General features: G+C 34.8%; 1 protein-coding gene across 1 annotated transcript; it reads left to right on the forward strand.

Annotated features, from left to right (window-relative positions):
• The first annotated feature begins 4,501 nt into the window (after positions 1 to 4,501).
• On the forward strand, positions 4,502 to 27,000 carry mRpS2 (mitochondrial ribosomal protein S2). The gene is made up of 5 exons (XM_089106474.1): positions 4,502 to 4,547; positions 19,313 to 19,414; positions 20,264 to 20,356; positions 21,979 to 22,117; positions 26,517 to 27,000. The coding sequence occupies exons 1-5, from the start codon at positions 4,541 to 4,543 to the stop codon at positions 26,914 to 26,916; spliced, it is 741 nt and encodes a 246-aa protein (XP_088962600.1). The 5' UTR covers positions 4,502 to 4,540; the 3' UTR covers positions 26,917 to 27,000.

The raw sequence follows: 27,000 nt of genomic DNA on the forward strand, positions 1-27,000 counted from the left end.
GGGGCTAGTTGCCCTCCGATCTCTTTTGATTCTTAAAAAATGAACAAGAACTTTCAATTTCCAATCAAATGAGCCCTCTCCGAAGTTTATATGAGCATCCGTTCAATAAGAACTATATATGCCCCTAGGGCATTACTCATAACGCCTGCCTCGGAGCCCTGGCGGGTTCCGTCGACACAGGAATTTTTCTTATCTGAGCTTTGAACTATTTTTAATGAAACGGCTATTTTAAAAATTTTATCGGATGGGCTTGGGGAAAAAAGGGTGTGTGCGCGGGGGGGGGGTTAGGTGTCCTTGGACATTTTTTTACTCTTAAAAATTGAACCAGAACTTTCAATTTACAATTAAATGAGCCCCCTCTAAAGTTTATACAAGCATCCCAATCAATACACCCCCAGGACAAAACTTACAACGCCTATCCCCCGGGCTCTGGGGGGAGTTTTGTTATCTAATTCTTGAGAAATTTTCAAAACACTGGCTATCTCAAAATTTGTAGTGGACGGGTTTTGGGAAAAAAGTGCGTGGGGGAGGGCTAGTTAAACTCTCTTGACTCTTAAAAGGTGAACTAGAACTTTCAATTTCCAATCAAATGAGCCCTCTATAAAGTTTATACGAGTATCCCTTTCATAAGAACCATACATGTCCTTAGGGCATAATTTAGAATGATTTCCCCTGTGCCCTGGGGGTTTTATTGACACCGGATTTTTTCTTATCCGACCCTTGAACTATTTTTTAACAGAATGTCTTTCTCAAAATTGTTCATCAAAAACTCCCCCCAGAGCCCGGGGGATAGGTGTTGTAAGTTTTGTCCTGGGGGCGTAATGATTGGAATGCTCGTATAAACTTTAGAGGGGGCTCATTTAATTGGAAATTGAAAGTTCTGGTTCAATTTTTAAGAGTCAAAAAATATCCAAGGACAACTAGCCCCACCCCCCGCACACACCCTAGGGGCATATATAGTTCTTATTGAACGGATGCTCATATAAACTTCGGAGAGGGCTCATTTGATTGGAAATTGAAAGTTCTTGTTCATTTTTTAAGAATCAAAAGAGATGGAAGGGCAACTAGCCCCCCCCCTCTCCTCCACGCCCTAAATGCATCAGATTAAAATTTTGAGAGAGACATTTTGTTAAAAATAGTTCAAAGCACTGATAACAAAACTCCGGTGTCGACAAAGCCCCCCAGGGCCTGGGGCAGGCGCTGTAAGTTATGCCCTGGGGACATATATGGTTGTTATGGAAGGGATGGTCGTATAAAATTCCTTGAGGGCTCATTTGATTGGAAATTGAAAGTTGTAATTCACTTTTTAAGAGTCAAAAGTGATTGGAGGGCAGCTAGCCTCCCTTTCCCAGAGGCACTTTATATAGGAGGGGTCGTCGTAAAAACTTCGGAGAGGGCTCATTCGATTGGAAATTGACAGTTCTAGTGCCCTATTTAAGAGTCAAAAGTGATCAGAGGGCAACTAGCCTCCCAAACCCTTTTTCCCAAAATAAATCTGATAAAAATTTGAGGTAGCCATTTTGTTAAAAATAGTTCAAAGATCATATAACAAAAACTCCTTTACGCATGGTCATTCGTTAAAATTAGTTTAAAGGTCAGATAAGCAACACTCCTGTGTCGACACAAGCCCCCAGGGCCCAGGGACAGGCGTTATAAGTATTGCTCTGGGGGCATATATGGTTCTTATGGAAGGGATACTCGTATAAACTTCAGAGAGGGCTCATTTCATTTAAAATAAAAAGTTCTAGTTCACTTTTAAAGAGTCAAAAGAGACCCAAGCTTAATCTAGTCCCCCCACGCTTCTTTTTCCCCAACCCATCCGATAAAATTTTAAGATAGCCATTTTGTTAAAAAATAGTTCAAACATCAGATATTAAAAACTCCGAGGTCGACAAAAACCCATTTTTTCACTTTGATATTGTTACTTTGATATCAGTTTTGATATTTTGTTGAATATTTGATTTTTGTTTTTTAAGTTTGATTTTGAAATAAGGAATTTCAAAAAATTGAAATTTTTTGCAATCAAAAACGAACAAAAATTAATTAAAAAAAACTTTCCGAAAAATAAGTTTTTCGAATTAAAGGCCATTATACTTAAGTTCAGCAGATACAAATACTTTTTAAAATTCAAACTCAAAACGACCAGAAATTACTATTAAAGAATAAATGAAAGCCAAAACAAACAGAAATTAAATAAGTTCCAATGACGCAGTAAGTTTTAGACTTTTACAAGTGAAAGAAGGAGGTCATACCCAAACTCTTGTTTGTGGCGTTTTTTGTTCGTTTTAAGCTTGATTTTCATATTCAATTTAAGTTTCACTCTTTTTAAGATTTATTTATTAAATTAAATTAATATCTATTTTATGTTTGTTTACATTTATTGTTTATTTAATTTCTGTTCGTTTTAAGTTTCAGTTGTACTTCAATGGGAAAATATTTTTTTCGTCTTAAGCTTGATTTCCATATTTAATCTAAGCATTACTCGCCTTAAGATCTATTTATTCATTTACATTATTACTTGTTGTGTGTTTTCGCTATGATTGTTTATTTAATTTCTGTTCGTTTTGTGTTTCATTTATTCTTTAATAGTAATTTCTGGTCGTTTTGAGTTTTTATTTTAACATGTAATTTTAGCTGCATATCTTTAGTTTAAAATTGACTTTACATTTATTTGTAAAACTAAATTTTCAAAAAGTTTTTTTTATTAATACAATAAAAACCCCAAGAAAAAGTGATCAATTAAATCTTAAATTAACTGAAATGTAAATATTATCCTTTGGGAGTTTACGGCAGCATTGACAGAATAAAAGTATATCCCTATGTGTGTTCGTATATAGCACTCACATATTTCTCAAAGGGCGTCTTACTACAAGATTGTGTTTGTATTGTAGGTATTGTTTAATTTCTCAACTTTTATATATTACTTAAAGTACATCTCAAGCAATTTTCTTATTCTAAAGTTCAAATTTCATTGAGATTTTGACAGATCTGTCGACAGATAGCTTGTCTTAATGTGAGCCGGATTGCGGGATCTGGTGCTGGAATTTGTCAATCAAGATCATACTTAACTAATCTATAGCTAAAAAGCATTATTCCAGACGTCGAAAGGTAATATGTTGGCTCAAGTATCAGATCGTCATTTGCAAAATACGTCGTCTTGAAGAACTGTTTTTTCAAAGACTGCATATCATGGCTTTACTAGTGATTTTTTAAAAATGGTAAAATCGAGGAACAATTGGAAATTTTGACATTGAAAACAGATATTTCTGGGTATTTTCCATCAGTTACTTGGGAATTTGAAAAACATAAAGTGGATAATACTGATCCTCTGGCTCTGGAAGCACAAGGATAAGACTGAATAATTGAATGGTTTATCCCTTTATCTAGTAGACGAGCGCAACGTGTACTGCTATACGCTGGAAAAAGAATACCAGTTTATTTAGATTCAGCGCATGTCCTCAGCAGTAGGTTGCAAGAGACAAATCTTGGACCCACCCTGTTCAGCATGTACGATAATGATTCAGCAGCTTTAGTTACCAATAACATGACTCTATTTGCAAAAATGACACTACACTGATTGGACCTGCAGAGGTCCAACAATGTCCACTATCAATACAAACAGAGCTTCTCATTCTGTGGAAGTAGTGCAAGCAGTGGAGTCTAAAATTAGACCCTGATTAATTTATAGTCCTTAAACCTGGTCCAAGAAAGCTATACCACGAATATTCCATGTCCGACACAGGCACAAGAACAATTCTTGAAATTGTCATAGAAGAGCGTGACCTTGGGGTTATCATAGTGATTACATGAAAGTCCTACAGACATGCAAAGCACCAAGTTGCAGGAGCCAACATAATGCTTGGACTGATAAAGGAGCACCACAAGAAAACCTAAAATTATACAAAGGATATGTACAGCATTAGTGCATTCAAAATTTGAATCTGGGTCAATAGTTGCCCACTCCCACTATAGGATCGATAAAAATGCACTAGAGAGCGTCCAAAGAAGATATACTAAGACCCAGAACAACCCCCAACATTTGCAACATGAGGCACGCTTAAAGAAGCTGAATATGTCAACTTTTACCTGCAGGGGGAAGCGTGAAGACATAATAATCATGAAGAAACATTAAGATGCAGGCGTAGGAAATTCCCTTTTCTCTCCAACTGAATGGAAAATCACCAGGGGATACTCAAAGAAGCTACAACCGTTTACCCACAAACACCATGAGCGATACAACTTCTTTGCTGCCCGAGACATCCCTTTCTAGGAACCGATAGTCCAGACAAAACCATTGAAGCATTCAAGAAGTTAGTGGATGATGAGTGGATGGACCTGGAGTGAAAATTTACCTGGAATACATTTGAGTACACAAAGATAGTACCACCACAAGATTGCCCACCCAGTGATGTTCTTTGGGAGGATTACTCCTGCCTTGTTGTTGGCAAGTGCGATTTGAGCTAATAGGTAGATGTCACTCAAGAATAAATTTGCTTCTTAGCCAAATAGAGAAAGTCACAAAATTGTCTAAAGCTGAAAAATGAAGAGTAAGGTTCACTTTGGTGGTTGACCACTTCTAAAGGCAGCATGTTAAATAAAGAAAAGTGGCCTACCCTTAAATTACATTTTTATGTTTGTTCTATTAGGGAAAAAAATTACCGCATTCCCCCCACCAGCATAGTATAGATTTAGTGTTTTATATCTTTAAAGAAAATATTGTAAATTTCTAAAACTACTGTAGCCTAATTTTTTTTAAATTACTTATAGGCTAATATTTTCAAAGCACATTGCATTAATTTACCCCTGATGGTCAAATACATAGGCTACCTAAATTATTTAAGCCTATAAGGAATGTTTTTTCATAGCCTATGGGATTCTTTTTTTTAGATCAATTTAATGGTAAACAAGCAACAAGAAAACTCATGAATAATATAGGCTAGCCTATGCATTTGACCATGAAGGGGGGGGAATATTTACCAAATCACATTATTGAGTTACAGCTAGGCCTAAAGTAAATAGCCTATACCACTTGATGCCTTTATCATGCTCTTTACAAATATAATAATCATTTTTGTCGGAAATGAATTTTGCCCCACCCCTATATATACCAATTCAGGGTATATATTTGCACATTAGGGGGTGAGGGGGGGAAGTTTAAACTTACCTCTCATTTACATTAGAAATAAAATTGGTAAAGTTCTACCCAATCATATTATTGAGTTAGGACTAAAGTGAATACACCATTTGATGCATTTTTTATGCTGATAATGAATATAATAATTGTTTCTATCTGAAATGAATTTCAGCCCCCCCCCCCTATATATACCTAACCTAACCCTGAATTGGCATATATAGGCCTAGGGGGGGGGGGGCTGAAATTCATTTCCAATAGAAATTATTATTATATTTGTAATCAGCAAAAAAAGGCATCAAGTGTTATATTCACTTTAGTTATAACTCAATAATATGATTTGGTAGAACTTTACCATAAAATTACCCCCACCCCTCTAATGTGCAAATATATACCATGAATTGGTATATTTAGGGGTGGGGCTAAAATTCATTTCCAACCAAAATGATTATTATATTTGTAAAAAGCATAAAAAAGGCATCAAGTGGTATCCCTTAGATTTACTTCTCCCTAGTTGTCTAAAATGAACCATTTTACTTTCATTGCTCAGAAGTGCAAATTAAGGTAATTAAGGTAATTGAAAGTGAAACAATTATTATGTTTAGAAGTAGCATAAAAAGGTATCAGGTAGTGTGTTTCCCTACTCCCTATGTCAGTAATAGAAGAGTGTAGGCTATGTATTTATTCATAATTGCCTCCCCTTAATATACATAACACACAAAAGTGATATGACTTTGTGCACAAGGTGCACTGTGTTGAGCCAAGATTAGAGAGTGCCACAACAGGATATGATATCCTAGTAAGAGGCACTGTTCCTGTTCTGATTAAAGTTTACAAAATATATCTACCCCCCCCCCCCTCTGAGTTTTACACCACTGGTTGATGCTGCTTTTTATGTTCTTTCTAAATATACATGTTGCTTCTGCTGTAAGTTTTATTTTGAACCCTTAACATTACAAATTGTTCCTTATTAGAAAAATTGTTACCAGAAATTCTGCAAACAGCCTTAAAATGATCAAAAGTACTTACTTAGGTACTTATGTATTATACTGACCACACTCAACAAGTGAAGTTAGGTTAATCATAATGTAATATGCCAAAATTATGGAAAGCAGGCTGGCTATAATGCATTGCATTAAATACCTAACCTAACCAACTCTATATATTAACTATTTACCATACTTAAACATACCTGCATAGTAGTTTATCTCACTCAGGCTAAGCTGATTGTCTCCGAGTGGAAACAGAGAAGCAAGTTTTAAGCAAATCAAGAACAACAGTGTGGTTGCTATAATGCACAAATACACTTACTTATCTCATTCCTAAAAGTGTATTGCTTCACTTTACCTCCCCCCCTGTAATGGATAAATATACACTTAACTCAAGCCTATATACATTAACTATATTTTTAAATACCATAGCATTCTTTCTTCTACATTATTTTCCTTTACACACTAATCAATCAATGTGAAGAAAAGAGTTGTGTTATTCTAAAAAATATTTAGCATGAATATTTATTGTGTTTATTATATTGATCTATCAAGGGGGGGGGGTAAGTGAAGTAATTTACTTTTTTGATTATTGATATAAGTATTTACATTTGTATTGAAGTACACTACTTCTCAGAATTTTTGGTAATTTTTTTTCTATTGTTCAATAAAAAAATAAGCAGTCACTTTATGGGTTTCTTTAGGGGCTCAAATAAAATTTGCAATAGAAGTGATTAGAACTTTTGGAAAGAGCAGAAAACAATGTGCTGTGTGGTGTTCAAGTTCTACCTAGCTAAGTAATAGAAAAAACTCAATTTTTACATAAAACAATCATAAATACTTATGGTACTTAATTACCTTAATTTGCACTTTGAAGCAAAATTAAGGTTCATACTGGGTACTTATTCCTGAAATTGCATTGCTTCACTTTCCCTCCATTCTGAGGGATAAATATACAGCCCACTATACATCTTCAGACTATGTTTATAGCAAATGCTAAGAAAGGAGTTATGCTATTGTAAAATATAGTGGGCTTTATTTTCATCCATTAGAGGGGAAGGGAGTAAACTAAACCAATGTGCTCTTAGGAATGAGATAATTAAGTATTAATATTCTTTACAAAGTAATTTTTAGAATTTTGGTCCCAACATAGTTTTACATTTGGTGTTGCTCCTCTGCCAACAAAAGTGGAAATCATGCACAGACAATATCAAGCCTATTAGCTCCAAATCATATCATACCTACAATTATTATGCTATTACAGGAACATACAGTTTTGGTTAATATACTTATCAAATGTTTATCTAAGAGTAACAATTTGGTCAATGCATCCTTTTTCTTCTTCTTCTATTTCACAGCAGGCAAACTTTTCAGTAGATACTATTTAGCCCTTTTCCTTTGCCTCACTCTGTGGGCTACAGAGCTACTGGCTTGGTTGCCTGTTATTTATTAGATATCCTCAGATATCTTTCAGTTGATCTTTTGACTCAAGGAGTTCAAATATAAGATGATAGATGTCGATTTCTATGCTCTGTGTGCAGGTATAGTTGGCTAGGCTCTTGGCTGATAGTGAGATTTTGTGGTGTTTGAAGCATTTTAATAGTTTACAAAACAAGGTAAGTTAAGCAGACATCAGCATATTACATTCAAATAGGCAGTGGTCAATTGTTTCATTATTCATATTACAATACGTGCAAAGAGGGGACAGGGGAACTGAACCACTTGAATTAAGAAACTGGTACGAGAATGCAAAAAAATTTAGTCCATTTGCTCCAAAACGAATTCTATGATAAATTTTAGAAAAATACATATTGGGAAAGGGGGAAAGGATAGGATTATTTTTATTAAACATAATATCTGATAGGCTCCATCAGTAAACATCTCTAATGGGGATTGGTCTCCCACTTGGCTGGTCAATATTTATAGCATTTTTTGCTATTTCATCAACCTGATGATTACCACTTATACCAGAGTGGCAAGGAATATACTGAAGATAAGTTCTTATGCCACTTGAAGCAAGATTATTTATAATACTAAGACAATGATAAGTGTCAATATCCAACTTATACTGAGGAGCTGAAGACAGCAACTCAAGGCTTGATAAAGAGTCGGAATAAACTATAATATTATTACAGTTAGCAATCAAAGGTTGGTTTTCCATAAGGTGTTCTAATGCTATGATTATGGCAATTAACTCTGTAGACATTATAGATACATTATTATACAATCTCTCACCCATTGCAATTTTCAGGTGAGGAAGGAAAGCACCACTTGCTACCTTCTCATTCATTTTGGACCCATCAACAAATATTTGGAAATGGTTTTTATAAGTAATTGTATTAAGTTCAGCATTCTGGATAAAAGCAATGGGGGTTAAATCTTTAGTTCACTTTTAGAAATTGGTATTTATTATGGGGATTGACCAATTCCATGGAGGGGATTGGGGGAAAGTAGGTGCAATAGACTTTGTGGGTACAGGGAACTTCTTCTGAATATTGGTATACTCATCTGCAATGCCTCTATACATGGCCGGATTTCTTAACCAATTATGTAGGGTGTGTGAGCTATTTAATTCAATTTTTGTAAGATGTTTTTTCAAGAGAAAGCTAAGTCTCTCCCTTATTGTTGTTAATCCACTCTCCATAAGCAGAAACTTGGTGCTTGTGGGTTTCCTAAGACCAAATATGAGGCATATTATATCATTTTGTATTGTTTCAATTTTTCTGCATCTGGTTCTTTTCACAGGCACCATAGATGCTGAGCCCATAGTCAATATAGGGTCTTAAATGTGATTTATAAAACTGGAGTAAGGTTTTCTCCTTACAGCCCCAGGGTGTGGAAAGAAGTCTTTTTAGTATACTTGTTCTTCTATAGCATTTCTTTATTGTGTTTGAAATGTGGAGGTGGAAATTAAGTTTTTGTTCAAGCATGAGACCTAGGTAGTTGATATGATTATCTTTTGGAATAGTTGTTCCATTTAGAGTTAGTATTGCTTTAACATGATTTGGCTTTTGGTGAAATTGGATTATTTTTTACTTTGTAGGTGTAATGGGTAAATCTGAATGTTGAGAAAAATTTTCAAATTGGAAAAGTGACTTTTGCAGCTTTGACTGTGCAATGTCAAAGGTGTTGCCAGATGACCATAGTACCAGATCATCAGCATATTGTAGACTCGTGTGGGGTAGGTTCATTCCCAAGATATATAGGGCAAAGAGGAGGCAGCTGAGAACTGCTCCCTGAGGAAGGCCTTTGATTATTGTCTTTTAAGGTGAATAGGCTGAACCTACACAAACAATGAAATTTCGCAATTCTATGAAAGATTTTTATAAAAGATACTAGCTTAGGGTGTAGTCCAAGGTTTGCAAGTTTATTTAAGAGGATTTGGTGGTTCACATTGTCATATGCCCCTTCAAAATATAGGAAAGCTGCAACTAGGACATTATTTTTTGAGAATGATTCATTTATTGCATTTGTTAATAATATGAAAGCATCTGTTGAGAAATGGTGTTTCCTGAAGCCAGTTTGAGTGGGAGGGATCATATTATTTTTTTGAACAAACCAGAGGAGTCGATAATAAATCATTTTCTCCATTATTTTCCCCATCACAGGATTAATCATTATGGGCCTATAAGACTCAGGGTTATTTTTGGGTTTATTTTTCTTTAGGATTGGTAGGAGGGACAAACATTTCCAGATATTGGGGAATGTAGATGAAGCCAAAGCATGATTATAATAATTTAGAAGTTCCTGTTTGTATGAAGGGGTGAGATTCTTTATCCATCTAGAGTGTATATTGTTATAGCTGCCGCTAGTTTTGGTCCTAATAAGATGTATTGCATAGTTCATTTTCTGGATTGAAAATGGGCTGGTTATATACTCAGATCCTGGGCGAGGTTGGTAACTTGGGTTCATAGGAATTGGGGATGTTTTACTGCAATTATTTGATGTTAGCTTATTAACAAAAAGAGTGGCAAACAGCTTAGCTTTCTCGTTATCATAATCATCGTGTTTATTATTATGTGTAAGTTTATACAGGAGGGGAATGGGGGAAGTGTTTTCCCCATGGATATGGCTTATGAGTTTATGTATAGTTGGCTCATTTGTTTCTCTGGAGAGATTACTTACAAAATTAATTCAGTAGTTATATTTAGAATTTATTATACTCCTTTTAGATTAGGCTCTCCTTGTAATTTTTTAAATATGTGGTAGGCGATGGTTTTTTTAGGAATGTTCTCCTATCTGCCTTTTTGTTCTCCATTTATTTTGGCACTCATTTGTCCACCATGCTTTGGGAATGTGTTTTGGGAATATTTTCCTGGGTGTAGTCCTGGGGATAGCATGATTAGCTGTATTTATTAGTAAAGATGCCAAGATTTCAGCTTTTGTGTCAACTGTTGCGTTGTAAATGCATGAATTTTTAGTGAAACTTATAATTTCATCATTTAGCTTATTTTGGAACGTAGGCCAATTTGCTTTAGTGTTGACATATTTGGAGGTATGTGATAGAGTTTCAGCAGGTTTGTTTAGAGAGCAAACTATGGCAAAGTGGTCAGTACATAGACTATCAATTTTATTTATATAAATTTTATTCAAAATATTTAATTACACAATTTGTAGGTCAATTGTAGAGAAACTGTCACTTTTGGGGTTGAAATATGTATTCAGGTTTGGAGGGGTAGCAACAGCTAAATCAATATTATTTTAAGTCATATGCTCAGTGAACTTACCAGCTTTATTTGCTGGTTTATTCCCCCACAAAAGGCTGTGGGCATTAAAGTCTCCACAAATAATTATATTTTTCAACATATTAGAAATATTTATATATCTGAAGAAATCCATGGCATCTGTAGTTTGGCCATTAGGGTTGTAAAAGCTTATTATGTAAGTTTTTGTATTATTCAGCCAAACACTGATACCAATTGCATCAACATCATTTACAAAATCTGGAAAGTTGATGCCACAGAATTTTAGATTATTATTAATCATTAAGGCTACTCCACCTTTTCTCTCTGATGATCTATCCTTTCTCAGGATAGTATATACCAGAGACTTAATTTGTTGATTTTGGTTTAAATGAGTTTTCTGGAGACAAGCAATTTCAATGGAATTATTATTCATAAAAGATATTAGTTCATTTAGATTTTTTTTTCTGTAAGTAATCTTATGTTCCACTGGAGTATTGATATGTGTTGTGTTGTTGATTTAATTTTCATGTGACTGTGTATCAATGTTCAGCTTTGTTAATAGTAGAGCAAGATATTTTTTTGCTTGAATGAGCATATGATTAGGGATGTAGATTTTTGCCAATTCAGTAATGATTTTTGTTTTCTGTTGTTTTTGTATATTCATGGCCTGAACTGCATTACAGTTTAGAATGAATAAGCATATATTTGGTGTTTGCATGTTTGGTTGTGCATCCAGTTTGTCAGTTAAGGGATCAATTCCTGGTAGTGTTTCTGGTTTGTTTTTTCTTGGGAGGGGGTGCCACGCCGACCTCATCTCACTAGGCAAGGAGCCTTGTTGGCTTGTTGATTCTTTCTGATACAGATGTGAGCTAGGGGGCTTAAAGGATGGTGTTTTGTAAGGGGTACTTGATGCATTGGGAGTGTTTGACTTGGGAGTTCTATTTAATTTCAATATAGGTTTTATTTGGTGGTGTTTGGGCAGCATTTGCTTTCATAGCTGCAAAAGGATATGGAATGGCCTTCTCTGTTGCTGTTTGGAGTGTTAGTGCTCTTTTCTTATATGCAGGGCATTGTGATTTATTGGTAGACTCATGTGGGCCTTTACAATTGATACATGTAGGCTGAGTGATTTTGCAAGTTGTCAACTCTTTAGGATGGGACCTTTTACAATTGCTACAGGCTAGGAGAATTTCATTGCATTTATTTGTTGTGTGTCCCAGTTTCAGACACTTCTGACCCTGGATAGGCTTTGGTTTGTATTCCTTGTGCAGCTGGATTTGCTGAAATAGGAATAACTTTTCTGGGATATCAATTTTTCCTTCAGTGTAAATAAGAAAGATCCACTTGTTTTTAATCCATTAGAGTTGGGTTTACCCAGTTGAGTGACATCTTCTACAGGGATTGTGTTACCAGCCCCATCTGAGAGCCCTTCTTTTAACTCCTGAATTGGTATTTCTAGGGGAACATTATATGCTACTATATTTGTTGGGGATTGTTTTGGGTTCCATTTAGATGAATTAATTGGGGTATTCAGAAGAGATTTTAGATTAATCATTATATCTGCTGATTGCTGATATTGGACAGCTATTAGCAAAGATCCATTACGGTTAATGTTAAGAGAAAACATTGATTATAACAATTTGAAAATTGCAACCATTATTGTAGTAATCTCTGTTATCTCAAAGGGGGTATTGGTAAAAATTTTGAGGTAAATTCCCAAGTTTTTGGGAAGGATAATCTTGGGAAGGGGGAGGGGAAATACTTTTGATTGGGGGCGTTTTTTTCCTTTTTTTGGAGCTCCTGGAAAGGACCTCTTGAAAGCCATTATCATCTATAGTGACATTAGCTCCAACACTGATCATTGTCCTATTCTCAGAATTTTACCTTTCATGTGAGCTTTGTGATAGAGAGTTTGACCAGCCAAGATGGGGCAGAAATGGATCAATTTCATTAGTATTTGGGGTTGGATCTGGGGGGACTTTTTTTTAGGGGGAGTTCTTTGCATTGCCTATTGGAATAAGCTTTAGGCTAAAACAGGAAAGGATAGTACTATGATACCAGACCATCTGCACTCTACTGTGGGGAAAACTTCACCATCCACAAAAGAAACACCACAGTATGGCCCTGAGGAGGATTTTGAGCATGATTGGTTCGATACAACTACTGATAAATCGAGACAATAATTCACAAGAAATTTATTTATAAATTTCTTAGTGTTGCTGTTGTGTTGATCAACTCAAGTTATTTTGCATCCTCTCCTCTTCCAGAAAAAAAACAAACTATTCTTCTCTTAAAATGCATCTACAGCATCTCCTAGTTTAAGAAGTATCATATTGATCCTGCCAGTCTTCACTTTGTAATAACTAGTCTATAAGGTTGGATGTCTTACATCATATGAGCAGGGGCAGATCCAGGATTTTTTTTTAGGGGGGGGGCAAAATAGGTTGATCCAATAAACTTGTGTTAGGAGCAAGTTTAATTAACCCAAATTTGCGCTAAAATAAGTAAATTACACTACTTTAGACTATGTTAGTGTCCCCGCCCCCTGGATCCGCCACTACATATGAGTAAAAAGTTAACTTGTGGAGGTTTTCTATGACTAAATACTGTATTAGTTGTAACCACAGTTTATAGACAGTAAGCTTATCGCAGATAATTTCTGGTCTTCGGTCTCCGGGTGCGAACAAAAAGCTCCTCCCACTTGTTTCTGCCTTAGCGGATTAGTCTGTTATCGTCAATCACTGAGAAATGGTTACCAAGTGCATTATTCGTAATTGCGAAAGCAGAAAAAAACTTGGTGAGCCAGCCAAGTGTTTTGCAAGCGTACCATCTAACAGGTATTAATTAATTTATATAAAAATTATTACTTTATATTTTTTTTACGTGTACTCAACTTATCGGACTTTTTAGGATTTTATAAAAACGGGGGCGGGGGGTTGATGAAATTTGTGAAAATAAGGAATTTTTTTTTCTTCTAATAACTGGTGGGGTAGGTGTGATGGTTTCAGGGGCGGATCCAGGATTTTTTGGGGGGGGGGGCACAAAAGAGGTTGATCTGACAAACTTACGTTAGGAGCAAGTTTAATTAACGCAAACTTGCGTTAATTAGGTAAATTACACTACTTTAGACTACTTTAGGGGGGTAACCCTCGCCCCCCCTCTGGATCCGCAACTGGATAGTTTATCATTTTTTTTTTCACGTCGTGATATTTATTTTCTCAGATTGTAGTTCCTATGATATTTGAAAAATCTAGTTACCTGTTTTGGCGGATAGCCTAGATAAAACTAGTTTTGTTTTCATTCAATGTTTTCATATGAAATGGACAGACCTTTCCTGAACTTTAAACAATAAACACCTCTGTTTGAAAATCTTTGCACTTTCTGAATTTAGATAGCAATAAGGGTTCCTGATTGAGAACAATTTTAGGACTTGAGTTCTAATTATTGGTTGTTGTGGTAAAAGTTGCCACAATAGCCCTATCCAAGAAAATGCCAAACGTCTGTTAAGAATTGTTTTTCGTAAAATTCTTAGGGAATTTTCAGAAAATTTAAGGACATCACACATTTTAGTGGCAGATCCAAAATTTTACGGGGCTTTATGCTAGAAAAGCTCCTATTATAGAATATTCTTCCAGTTTGTTTACCATTCATATAATATTCATATTCATATAATATTCATTATATTATACAATATTCACACATATACATATAATATTCATTCATATTCATATTTATACATTCATATAAATTTATATGCAGTGTTACCGCCATACCAATTATTCTCCTTTCCTTTTTTATTCTTTAATAATACTGGTCGTTTTGAGTTTGAATTATTGTAGGCTTCTATTTCTACTGATCTTAAGTTTAATATGGCCTTTACTATTCTTTAAAAAAAACTTTCTTTTTCGTAAAGTTTTCGTAGTATATATATATATATATATATATATATATATATATATATATATATATATATATATATATATATTTATATTTATATCGGCGCGTACAAACAACTCCTCTCATTTGATCTGCCATTAGCGGTCCAATTACCCTGGAACACGTATTTTGGCAGAAACTTTCTCAAAATGCCTTTGAAACCAACTTGAGACTTCGAAACCTGTTTTTAATTCCTAAAAACATCTAATAATAACATTACACTACTAACTACCGATTTTCATGTATGTATTGGAATAAATTAATTTAAAATTAGTTTCTTCAAAATTAGTGTTCCAACGTTGAAGCCAAGTTTCGCGTCCAAGAGAAATCTGACTTGTCTACCCGCGAAAAGATCTGATAACGCCTATGTTTCTATCTGCAAAAACGTTCTCCGGAGCACTCGCACCCCTGTCCGGGTTTTTATAATGGGAGAGATAGAGAATGATCATACTGCTAATTATATAAACTGTGGTTGTAACTGGGCTATTGGACCTACAAAAATTGTAGCAGTCTATTGTCATTGCTATTTTCCCTCCAAGCCTTTCTGAGCTAAAAATACCATCTATCCCTATTTGTGCCAACCTCGGCATTAACATTCACTAATAATATTACTCTACTTCTACCTGAGATCTTGTAATTTATATAAATGTGAATTTCTCCCCTAACATTGTCCTATTGTTAGGTTATAGGCTAACTATTATAATCTCAGACAGTCTCTGTGCTTTTGGTTTTCTCCCAAAACAAGGTACACCTGTTGTAATTACTATTGCCATAATCTGTCATTGTCATAGCACACCTGTCATAATTACTACTGTCACATTTGGTTACTCTCAAAACCTGTCACTGTTGCACCATTGTCATTGTCATAATGACCATTGTCAAACTGAATTAAATGAAATTGTTCATTGTGATGCTATATGAACTTTGATAAGTGTGACTAAATATGTTGTGATTTTCTAATGTATGAACAGATCCACACAACTTTCAGTTGGTTGCCTTTTAACTAGTTATATAAATTCTTTGATTGCTTGTCCAAAGGCAAGCAACAAAGCTCATACCAGCTTTGCAAGACAAGACATATGAGGAACCCCTTGTATCCCTCAAACTCCCCACCCCAGTCTATCAAAAAAAGAGAGAAGACACAATTGCTACATGCAAACTGCTAGAAAACCGCCTCTTAATTCATGTTTTCTCCTCATCCCATGCAAGTATGACAAGAGGTCACATAAAGAAGATGCAAGTCCCCTGTTGCCATTGACGTGAGTATCAGGAATTCTTCTCTGTACAAGCTGTCCCTTACTAGAACAGCCTCTCCAAAGCCACCATCCAGTCCCAAACCATACATGCATTCAAGAACGGAGTTGACCAGGACTTGGCCAATGCAGAGTGTAGGCTAACCTCGAGGCCAAACCCTAGTCATTTCATACCACCAGTGAGATGTTCTACAGGAGGCTCATCACTGCCTTATCTTGCTGGACATGCAATTTAAGGTAATAACTTGGTTCTCTGGAGCAAACCGCTCACTCTTAGGGGAGAATGGTATATGCAGGGAGGGATTTTGGAAAACCTCCAAAATGTATGGTTAACATTAGAGTAGAAAAATGGTTCATGGCTCAAAAGAAAGCTCCAGAACTGCTGCATAAACTATGATTTTTCCAGATTTTTCTTGTATAGCTAGAAGAAAAAAGGGGGTTTGTCCCTGCTTATACCATTTGTCCCACTAAGTACCAGGGGGTGGTATATCTTGGGACACGAGGTAGTATACTCTGGGACATAATTAAAAAGATTCATGTATTGGTAGAAAACTTTGACTATTCGTCATATAAAAACTTTATTAAAACTTCGACTTCAAAAGTATCTTAGGCACAAGACTAGACTACCAGTCTGCAAATAAAAAGTTTGACGCTGCTCTGGAAGCTGTACTGGGTGCTGGGGTAGGAGGCGATAACTTTTTCAAAATGTCTTCCGTTGGATACAATACTGAGTCTTCTTGATCCGGCCACTTCAACTTTCTTAGACTGGCCATGCACATGACACTCACTCCGACACTGCTCTCTTTTTTCTCTTGGACAGACCCAGGAATGTACTCACCTTTGTAAACAACTTTAACAAAATCTCCTGTAGAGACACTGTCAAAAACCTCTTCCTCTTTCTCACTTTCATCTTCCAATTTGCCTAGTTTCATTGAGTCATCACTGTCATCATCAAGAATCATTTTTTCATCATCACTTCCTTCTAAATCCACAAATAGCTCTTTTGTTTTTTTTTCTTTTTTTGCTTTTCCAGTTCTTCCAACACTTCCAACTTTTCTTCTAGCCTCACCACCCCGTGATTTATTATCTTTTTTTTCGGCTTCTAGTTCTTCAATCTGTGTTTTCACAGGACTGTCAGTAAGTATATTTGTAGAGCCTTTCTTCCTATCTCTGCCACTCAGTACACGTGGCTTGGCTTTAGTATATGACCGAACTTGTTCTGGCGTCACAGCAACTAAAATGGGTGTAGAGGATTGTTCAGGCCCACTTGTAATTGGGGTTTCCAGTTTCAACTGAATCCAAAGCATCAGGCACAGGTCTGTCAGTTACAGCAGAGGTTAGAAGCATAAAAAATGTGGGACTTGTGGTTGTCCATTATCAGAAGCTTCAGGCTTTCAGGGGAAGCATGTGAGTAAGTCTTGAAATGTTTGAGATATTCCAGAAACAATTCTTGGTTTACCCATCCGGAAGGCAAAGCTTCTTCAGCAGAGTTAGCAGGAGCACGAGTCAGCATGCGAGGTTGAAATTTCTTGCGTGGGAATATAAGGTAGGGGGGAAGGTACTACCCGCTGACAGATATGGTTCCAATCATAGTCACAAGCATGCCACGCACATGTAAGAGAGAGAGAGAGAGAAGAACTCTTACTGTAGGCCTATTCTCTGAACTCAATATAAGAACTGATGATAATTACGAAACCTTGCTCCTAGAATAACCAAGCCGCCCATGGACTACGAGTGGATTCTGTTCTCAAACATGCTCTTTCCAGCCAATCCATGCCCTTACCAGTTGCAACATCAACTGAATTAAATTAACTTCATTACCCCTTTCTCTCCCCGTCAGTTTCGACCAAAATTGACTCACCCGTAGAATTACGTAGTTACAATTTTTGACTTTAACTGCGTATACAAAAGAAAAAGAAAATGGTGTTACCGCTACTAAGAGAAAATTAAAGATTGTCACAAAGAGGAAAGGGGATAATTACGAACCAAAAAAGAGAAAAAGAAACAACTTTTATCTTAAAAAACAAGAGCTGAAGGTTCCAACATGTAGCATATCATGTCCCGCTACATACCACTTGTCCTTGTCCCGGTATATACCATGCGACCTCTACTTGCAAATTGTGTCCGATTTTTTTTTACTGTTGCATGTTTTTTGCAAGATAGCCACACAAGCAAGATGGCCTGATGTTTTAGCTTTTGTTTGCTGTCTTAAACACACAGTTTCTGCAAACCATTAAAAAATAAAACACAAAAAACTATTGCCCGAATATTATTTTGGGGGGTATAGCCAAAACTTGGAAGTCTATTTTCTCAAAAACAAAAATAGCAACTTACCAAAATGATAGAACTGTCATGTTCACCATTGAATGAACTATACTAGGCGACTGTATTGAATTTGTAAAAAAATGCTAGATGGCAGATAGGTACTATGTTCCACCTTATACCCCGTCCCTGCATATATCAGTCTCCCCTATAATTTCGCTGTTCTTCTTGTAGATTGCATTTATAGTGACTTAATATCAACTAAGCCTTCAAACAGTTTTCCAGCTTGTGTCAGCCAGTGGTTGCCAACATTATAGTTAGAAAAAAAATAACAAAAAATCCTGGCTGGCTATCAAAAGATTGTTCTAAACCAAGGAAAGTAATTTCTGTGACCAAACTTAAGTTGACCTTCTGTGATAATTCTGTCCTTGCTATTTGATGTCCTTTTACTTCTCTTAAGGATGGTAACTTAAATGAAATCTGCATAAATTATTTTAAACTTTTGTTTATCCTCCACATTGGATAAAATCGCATTTTCGAGTAATTTGGGCGTTTCTAATATAATTTCAAAGTTAAAGATATTGCATAGAAAACTTATTGTGCACATTCGTTCCTTCGCCGCTGCCTTATCCAATTTTTTTGGTCAGTTATTTATCTCTTTTCACCCATAGAAAATCACTTGAGATGAGCTAGGCTGAAATAACTGAACCAAGAATCTAAGATTTATGTTGTATTACACTTCAGCTGCATCATATTGTCTTCCAGGATCGTTTAGCATGATTGAATGGAATTGGATTTATATAAACAATAATGATGTGAAGTCAAGAAGGCTAATTTCAAGTAGACCAAAGAATATCAGAAATTTTCTAGATTTGCCTTTCTGACACCTTCTAAAATTTTCAAGAAAAAAGTTCCAGCATAAAAAAAGCCTGATGGCTCTTTTTACTCTCATAACCCCTCTCCCCCCCCTCGCTGTTGAAATACCTTTCTCTTTTTATTCACAAATACTAATCCTTTCAGTTTGTTTTTGAATTAATATAGTTCAAATTATTCTAGGTATCAGACAAATAGGATGGCAGGCGTTGAAGAATCATTTCCGTATGGTACAAACTCAGGCTGAGCAAATTCAGATACCACTGAGAGATGCTATTGATAAAAGTGAGTTCTGAATTTTCAATATTTTTCAATAAGCCTTGGATTACCATCAATTACTGAGGTGATATGCCGCTACTCTATGGAATTATCCTTTGTATTGCCATCTTTACTATGGTAATTCAAATACATGATGAAAAAATACAATGAGATTTAGTTGATGCTAGGAATTGCCCTCTTAATGTTATAATCCTCTCGAATATAACCGAAAATAAGTGATGTTAAAGTTTTCATTTTACACCCTCATTTTTTTTAATTTTAATTTAATTGGTGCTGCTTTTTTTCCTAATTTTTGGCTGAATGCAAGGGGAAACTAATATAGATGTAATAGCTGAAAGTTGATTGATGCTGTAGATGAAAGTTGATTTGAGACCAAATTTTAAAGCAGTCTTAGTAAGTAGGGTTCTCAGGACCCTACTTTGTGCTACTACAGTATGTTGAACCATCTACTGGATGCTAACAAGCCTTAATTAGATGTAATTAAATGACTAATTGACACACATCGGGGGAGGGGGAGTGTATTGGGTCATTCTCTGTTCAAGTCTGAAATTGTTTACAATCCCTTCAATTTTTTCAAATTTGTATTCCCCCCCCCCAAAAAAAAAAAATTGAATCCTGATTGTGTGCCTGATTAATACTATTAATTTTAATGCTAATAACCACTACTATATTAATTATTTATGTAACTTCATGTAATTCTCACATTTAAATGATTGATTTAATAATCTTTTTTTCTTCAATGACGTTAAGCATGACATGGAAATAATTCCGTAGATAATCTGAAATATTGTATCTTTTGGTATACATAATGCAATTTCTTATGATATAGACATCTGATATTTATTTCTCTTTCAGAGCCTTTAATTGACCCTCTCAAATTTCATGATTATTTTGGTGTGAGAAAACTAGTCAATATTGAAGAGCTTTTCAATGCTAGAGTTCACTTAGGTAAGGGCGTCACTTCTCATTAATCCTTACATTAATGTTTAATCCATGGACTACCTGATCTTATAATTGTTTCATTCCTACCTCTTATATTTGTTCTTTTATTAACAAAGTCAGCTTCTGTTGGCTTAATTCATTCTCAACTAGTAGCAAAGTTTTTCAGGCGACGGAAACACAAAAAAGTGTACACTCTTGTAAGGATGGGAGCTTACTGACTGATTAGATGATGGGGGAATACTCAGTGTAGGGAACCGTTGTATATTATCAAGGGATTGTTTTCAGATTAGCGATTGACTGGGACTTATTGACGCTTGCGCATTGTATAAAGAAAGATGACGTTGGCCAGGACAATATTGATAGCCAAGACTGAGCCCAAAGGATAAAATACTGGTTATTTGATGGTTTTATGGGGAGGGATGTGACTTGCCACACTAAAACTATTGAAATTATATTTTTCTGGTTTTCTCCATAATTTTATACAATTTCGTGTAGTTCACCCTACTTTTTTTTGCTGTTTAACATATTTTCCTCGCCCCTGAAAATAATTCTTGTTTGAAAAATGCCAATATCTTTACTTGTTGGAAGCTTTCAATGACTCATTCTATATACTCTAGAAACGTTACAATCTATTTTCTGAAGCAGAAACAGAACCGTTACCATAATTTGATACTAGAGGATGCAGTGAAAAAAATATAGAGTAAACAGGAGATACTAGGATAACAATGAAATGGAGATATTAAAAGTAAATAGATATGGATTAACCGTCACAGTAAATTGTTTTGCCAACAACAAAAGGGCAGCTCATTTCTTAATTTGAAAGGAAACTGAAAATATGATGTTTCATCTCTGCAAAAGTAATTTTCTATGCTAGAATCTAAATAAGAAAAGTTTTTACAAATTATAGTTTGCGGCTGAATATTTTGCTTTCAATTTAGTATATAGTACATACAATTAACTTTCGTAATATTTTGTTTTCGTAATCTTTGTTCTCGTAACTTTTTTGTTTTGCTCAGGATTGATCTCCCCTTCCTTTAAATATTTGCTTATTTTCGCTTCATATTGTTCCACTGGCTGACACTGCCCTTGTTTTTCTCTGCTAATTGATTTTTTCTCATTTTGTTGTGTTTTCTCTTCTTTGTTTCATGCGTCATGTATAGCCAAGTTTAGAATTTGTGGTTTTAGAATATAAAAATGATAGTGGAAGTACCGAAATACAAAACTGTATGCCATGTGACTGTAGGATAAATTTCACAGGCCTAGGGCCTGTGAAATGAATAACATCAGGTAGGCTATTAGGTAAAATATTTTGAATGGGAGTGGGGTACCACCAATTCAGATCTATTGCTGCTTGAAATACAACAGATGTCTGTTCAGACCAATTGAAAAGTCTTGAAAGGATCGATGACATGATGAATATACCTCTGAGCACAAGTTAATAAATATGTGTAATGAAAAGCTAAAACTTCTTAAAATGTGATTTCTTGAGTGATTTACGAGGGATTGAACTTAATCCCTTTTCTGGCTATACTCTTGCTTCCAAGTATATTCACTTGTTTAATGTGAAGAAGAGCAAACGAAATTTTTAAACACAAGTTTCTATTAAAGCTATCGGTTTTCTTTATCAGGTCATAAAGAAGGAACATTGAACCCCAAAATGGTCCCTTTTACATATGGAACAAGACTTGGTCACCTAATTATTGATCTGAATCAAACAGCTGATCTTCTCGGTGATGCTCTCAATTTTATGGCACATATAGCTTATAGGTAGACTTGCTTTCTATTTTTTACTCTTATTTCTTACTAATGGAATTACCCAAAGCCTATGTTTTACTTTGTAAGCAAGTATCATCTGTGCAGTTAATCATCAATTGAAAAGTGAGTATCTCCATATTTATGTATACACCCCTTCCTCTTTCTGAGTTTTAGTTTTCCATAGTAGGAAGAATTTTGAGGTTTTTCAGGAATTCTTAAATTTTGTAACTTTAACGAAACTTTTTTCACCTTTTAATTTAGCATCACCCTGAATTTAGATTACTTTTTTTTTTTTTTTTTTTAAAGGAAGTAAACAAAAAACAGAAGAAAGCCTTAAAAAGAAGTAATGAAAATCAGTTTTCATTGACTACAATAAAGAAGAAAAAACAAAAATGATTTAAAGTGGACAATAAACTAAACAAAAGTATGCCCAAGTGATATTACTTTTTTTTTGCACCGTTTTGTATGTTCAGCAATGTCCCCACCTCTACAGTTTTAGGGCTTTGTCTTTCGCATAAGCGTGTTGAGTCTTAGACTTACATTAGACTTATCATTTAAACTTACGTATCAGGTGCTATTGGAGTTAACATAAGATGAAATTGAGACCCAGTGTTAAAAAATTTTGTGTTATTCCAATTACTTGAGTATGCATGCCCAATCTGGGGCCCTCCAGTGCAGAGCACTGAATATCTTAGTTGTGACATTGAAACTGTGCAATAACGTTCTTCAAAAATCACATTTGATGTGTCATTAATCCGCTCTCAAGTCTAAAAATTCCCTCTCTCCGTGAGCGCAGATACGAACTAATCTTCAAGTTTGGACTCTCACTCTTCGCAATTCAGAAGCATCGATCGTTGTTGCCACCTCCTTGTACAAAGCGTCTGCCTACCCGAAGCAGGAATAAAATCGAACCGTTGAAGTGCCGCACCGACCTTTTTATGGATCTATTTAATTGTTCTTATTTCGTTCACCTTGTAATTTATTGATGTTGTAAGAAATATTATAATTTAGTTGTAGTCTAGGCAAAATTATGAAAGCTGTTTTTATTAAATGAATCTTGGAACCTATTTCATTCTAAAATGATTGGTCAATTTTATAATAAAGTCATAGTTTAGCCTTAAAAAAAGCTTATAGATTAAAATTTTATTTTTGTATAATCTTTGCATCAAATATTGAGAAACTTGGTGCTGTATTGATTGAATTAATTCGGACAGTTTTATAAAAAAAATGAATTTGAATTGAATACTATGATAAACAACTATTAACTTCTAAAAAAGGACATTAACATTTAAAAGATAAAATTACTGCATTCCAATTTTTCATGTCTATATATTTTGTTTGATTTGAAACTGGAAAAAGTAAGCTTCAGCTCTGATCCAATGACATGATAAAGGAGTTGATTTTTAGAAAGAAAATAGGTTCATTTTTGTTTTTTATCCTGCTAAACCCATCTACGTTACAAGATCTAAATTTGGTCAACCATTTTTTAGTCAAGTGTGAATGAGCAACGCTTCATATTTCCTAAATGTAAAAAAGAATATAAACTGATGTTTTTGAGTTTGTGTGTAAACATTTTTGCTTTCAAGAATGAAAATTAAGTTAGATCGTACGTATAGAGCAACGAATGCATTTGGTCTTTATACCGAAAATAAGTGTCTCAAAATGTGTCCATTTCGAAATTTGTTAAGAATTCATCTCTTTGTTCAAATGTGACCGCGAGAAATATTCACCGACAATACTGGTTTACGATACCGATTTGCTTTTGGTAAGCTGGGAGAATTTTATATTTCAGTTTACTATTTATGTTTTTTATTAAGAAAATAAGGCCTTTCAAAAACAAGAGAAGAGCGACGGAGAAAATTACTAAGAAATGGAGGTGGCGTTGCTTCCCTAAAATCTCACTTGATAAGTTTTTTTGGTTGCTCTAACTTTAGTAAAATAACAGATTTTTGATTTTTTCGCTGAGGAGGTGAACTTAAAGCGACTAAACTTTTGTAGTTACTGATTGGGCATCTTTTGTATTGTAGGAAGTTTTCAGTTAATCGCTGATAGCCACTTGAATATTGCGAGGTTTGAGGGGGCCAACATCACATTTCCTATTTAGAATGATTTTTGCTCCTTTTAAGTTTTAACAGCGCTCTTCTTTAATTACATTTTAGAATACGACTCTTTTGCCTGCTTTTTGTATGCTTAGTTCTGTTTTAGTTTTTAATGTTTCATATAAATTTGGTTTTGTTTTCTCCCATAAAAGAGAGGTGTCACCCTAATGTAATGGAGTAATAACTAATATGCTGAAATTTGAAAAAATTGCAAAACTCGGTAATATCTGGATAATTATTTAGGTAAAATTTGGAAAAAAAATTTTGGTAGTGTGACAAATTTTGTTCTCTTCGGAAAAATAAGACAAAATTAATCACAACCCATTGTGCTTTTTATTTAGCGTTTTAATATTTGAAAAATCAAAGGAAATGTTACGCTACGGAAATTAAAGTAAGGTAATGTTCCGTCTTATGCTACCATCATTTGCTCTATATGAGGGTGTCTTGGGGAAATTAAACAAATAAAAAGAAAAAAAAATTACTGAAAGTATGGAGTGACATTAAAACTTAAAACGAACAGAAATTATTCCGTATATGAAAGGGGCTAACCCCTCCTCAGCGCCTCGCTCTTTACGCTAAAGTTTTTATTGTTTTAAAAAATAAAGTTGTGAGACAGTCTAACTTACTTTCAGTTAAAAAAAAATGTTTTTTTATTTAATTTTTGAACTTTTTTGAATTAATGCAGGTTTTATTTTGGCTCACAGTACATGAATAACTAAACCAAAATTTGCATATTCATTTTACTTTTATTTGGTTAAATGGCTTTCTCAAAAATTGTTTAATTTTTTTTACAAACGTTTTATTAGTAATAAATTCACGTGACTTTCCAATTAACTTACTCGACAAAGTTTTAAGTTCGAATATTTTTAATACATATATAAGAGGGTTCGCCCTCAATTCCATAATAAATACAGTAAGCTAACGAAAGAATTTTTTTCTAATCATTAAAGAATGACCAAATAATAACAAATGCCGATAATTAGAATAAATATCTATTATGAAAGTTCTAAAAATCTTTGGCTTAAAGAGCGAAGTATTGACTAGGGGGCGGACCCAATCATATACGTAACAATTTCTTTTTGTTTTAAGTTTTAATGTTACTACTTACTTACAGTTGAAAAACTTTTTTTTTAGTTATTTTCTGATCTTTTTTTTAAATAATGCTGGGAAATCTGGTGCCCCCTTCATAGCAATGTCCCTTCCCCCTTGAAAACTTCCTCCATGTAAAGATCCTCCCACGTAACCCCGACCCCTTCCCCCCCCCCACAACAAAAAAAAATCCCCCTGAAAACGTCTGTATACTTCCCAATAACCAATACTATGTAAACATTGGGTAAAGTCCATAACTTTCAGCCCTTCCCCCGAGGACTTTGGGGGATCAAGTCATCCTACAAGACATAGTTATTATATTTTCGACCATTCCGAACAAAATGGCTATCTCAAAATCTTGATCGGGTGATTTTGGGAAAAAATGACCGTGGGAGGGGGCTTCTTTTGATGTATCTATTGATGTATCTGATTCTTTTGATGTATCTATTGGTATCAAAATTCTGTTTTTAGAGTTTCGGTTACTATTGAGCCGGGTCGTTCCTTACTTATAGTTCGTTACCACGACTTGTTCGAAAATCAATTTGAATATTAATATGTGATTATCCTTTATTCTCCACCGTGGGTCAAGTATTTGGCCGTGACGATTCCAACGGTGCACTTTTTATTTAGATTCGCTGCTTTTTTCAATGTCTTTCAGGCTCTAAAAGTTCGCGATTATAAACTACTATTATTTTGAACTTGAATAATAGTTACCACTTTGAAATCAGCGTTGATTGACACTTCCTTGGGTACTTGTTATTAAACGAAAAACACCCAAGAAGTGAAGTTAGGTTAATCCTAATGAAATATAACCTTCATATTAGTTTATATAATAATATATTTCGGACTATATATTTGCATATTAGGGGGGGGGGGGTAAAGTATTTGGAAAGCGCCCCTAATCTAATATAACCTAACCAGAGCCCTCCCCCCCCCTAATTTACAAATATATGGCCAAAACTATACAAATCCAATGCATTCTATCACCCGCCACTTGTCTTTGTTGCTATAAAACCTGTTTTCCGAGATCCAACCTAAGCGTAATTCTTGAGCGTGTTTTGTTTAATTAACAAGTACCCTTTTTTGAACTAAACGGTATCTTTGAAAATACTTTTTAATTTTCGGTTTCTATAAGTCGAGGTCGGCTATTAACAAGGTTGAAGCTAATACTACAACCTTGATCTATTTTTTGTCCCTATTGCTTACTTTTTTTATGTTTCTAGGGATGGCATTATCTTATTCGTAAATCATTATCCCCAACACACAATGCTGGTTGAAGAAACTGCGAGGAAATGTGGCGAATTCGCTTTTGCAAGAGAATGGAGGATAAATATGTTTACAAATTCAACAAACATTTATGGTGGAGTCACAAGACTACCAGATTTGTGCATTTTATTATCGACATTGGACCCGTTGATGAGAGACCATTTAGCTATTTTAGATTGTGCCAAAATGGGTATCCCATCCATTGGAATTGTTGATACCAACTCAGATCCTAATTTAATTACTTATCCCGTTCCTGGGAATGATGATTCCCCATCTTCTGTTAATCTATATTGTAAATTGTTTGTTGAAGCTATTTTAGCAGGGAAGGCAAAAAGGAAAGAACAAGGGCTTTCATAAAACCACCAGAGTTCAGTATGTTATTTATTTTGATTTTATGTTAGATTTAAATATCTAAATAGATTTTTTTTTTCTTCATGAAGT

The sequence above is a fragment of the Artemia sp. Qi Xiang Cuo genome, chromosome 20, assembly GCF_049724085.1.
Source record: "Artemia sp. Qi Xiang Cuo chromosome 20, ASM4972408v1, whole genome shotgun sequence".
NCBI lineage: Eukaryota > Metazoa > Arthropoda > Branchiopoda > Anostraca > Artemiidae > Artemia > Artemia sp. Qi Xiang Cuo.

Excerpts from the sequence above, each read along its gene's own strand:
- mRpS2 (XM_089106474.1), top strand. Across the intron at positions 19,415-20,263 it reads GAGAGATGCTATTGATAAAA|AGCCTTTAATTGACCCTCTC; the intron begins GTGAGTTCTGAA and ends TTTCTCTTTCAG. Across the intron at positions 22,118-26,516 it reads ATGGCACATATAGCTTATAG|GGATGGCATTATCTTATTCG; the intron begins GTAGACTTGCTT and ends TTATGTTTCTAG.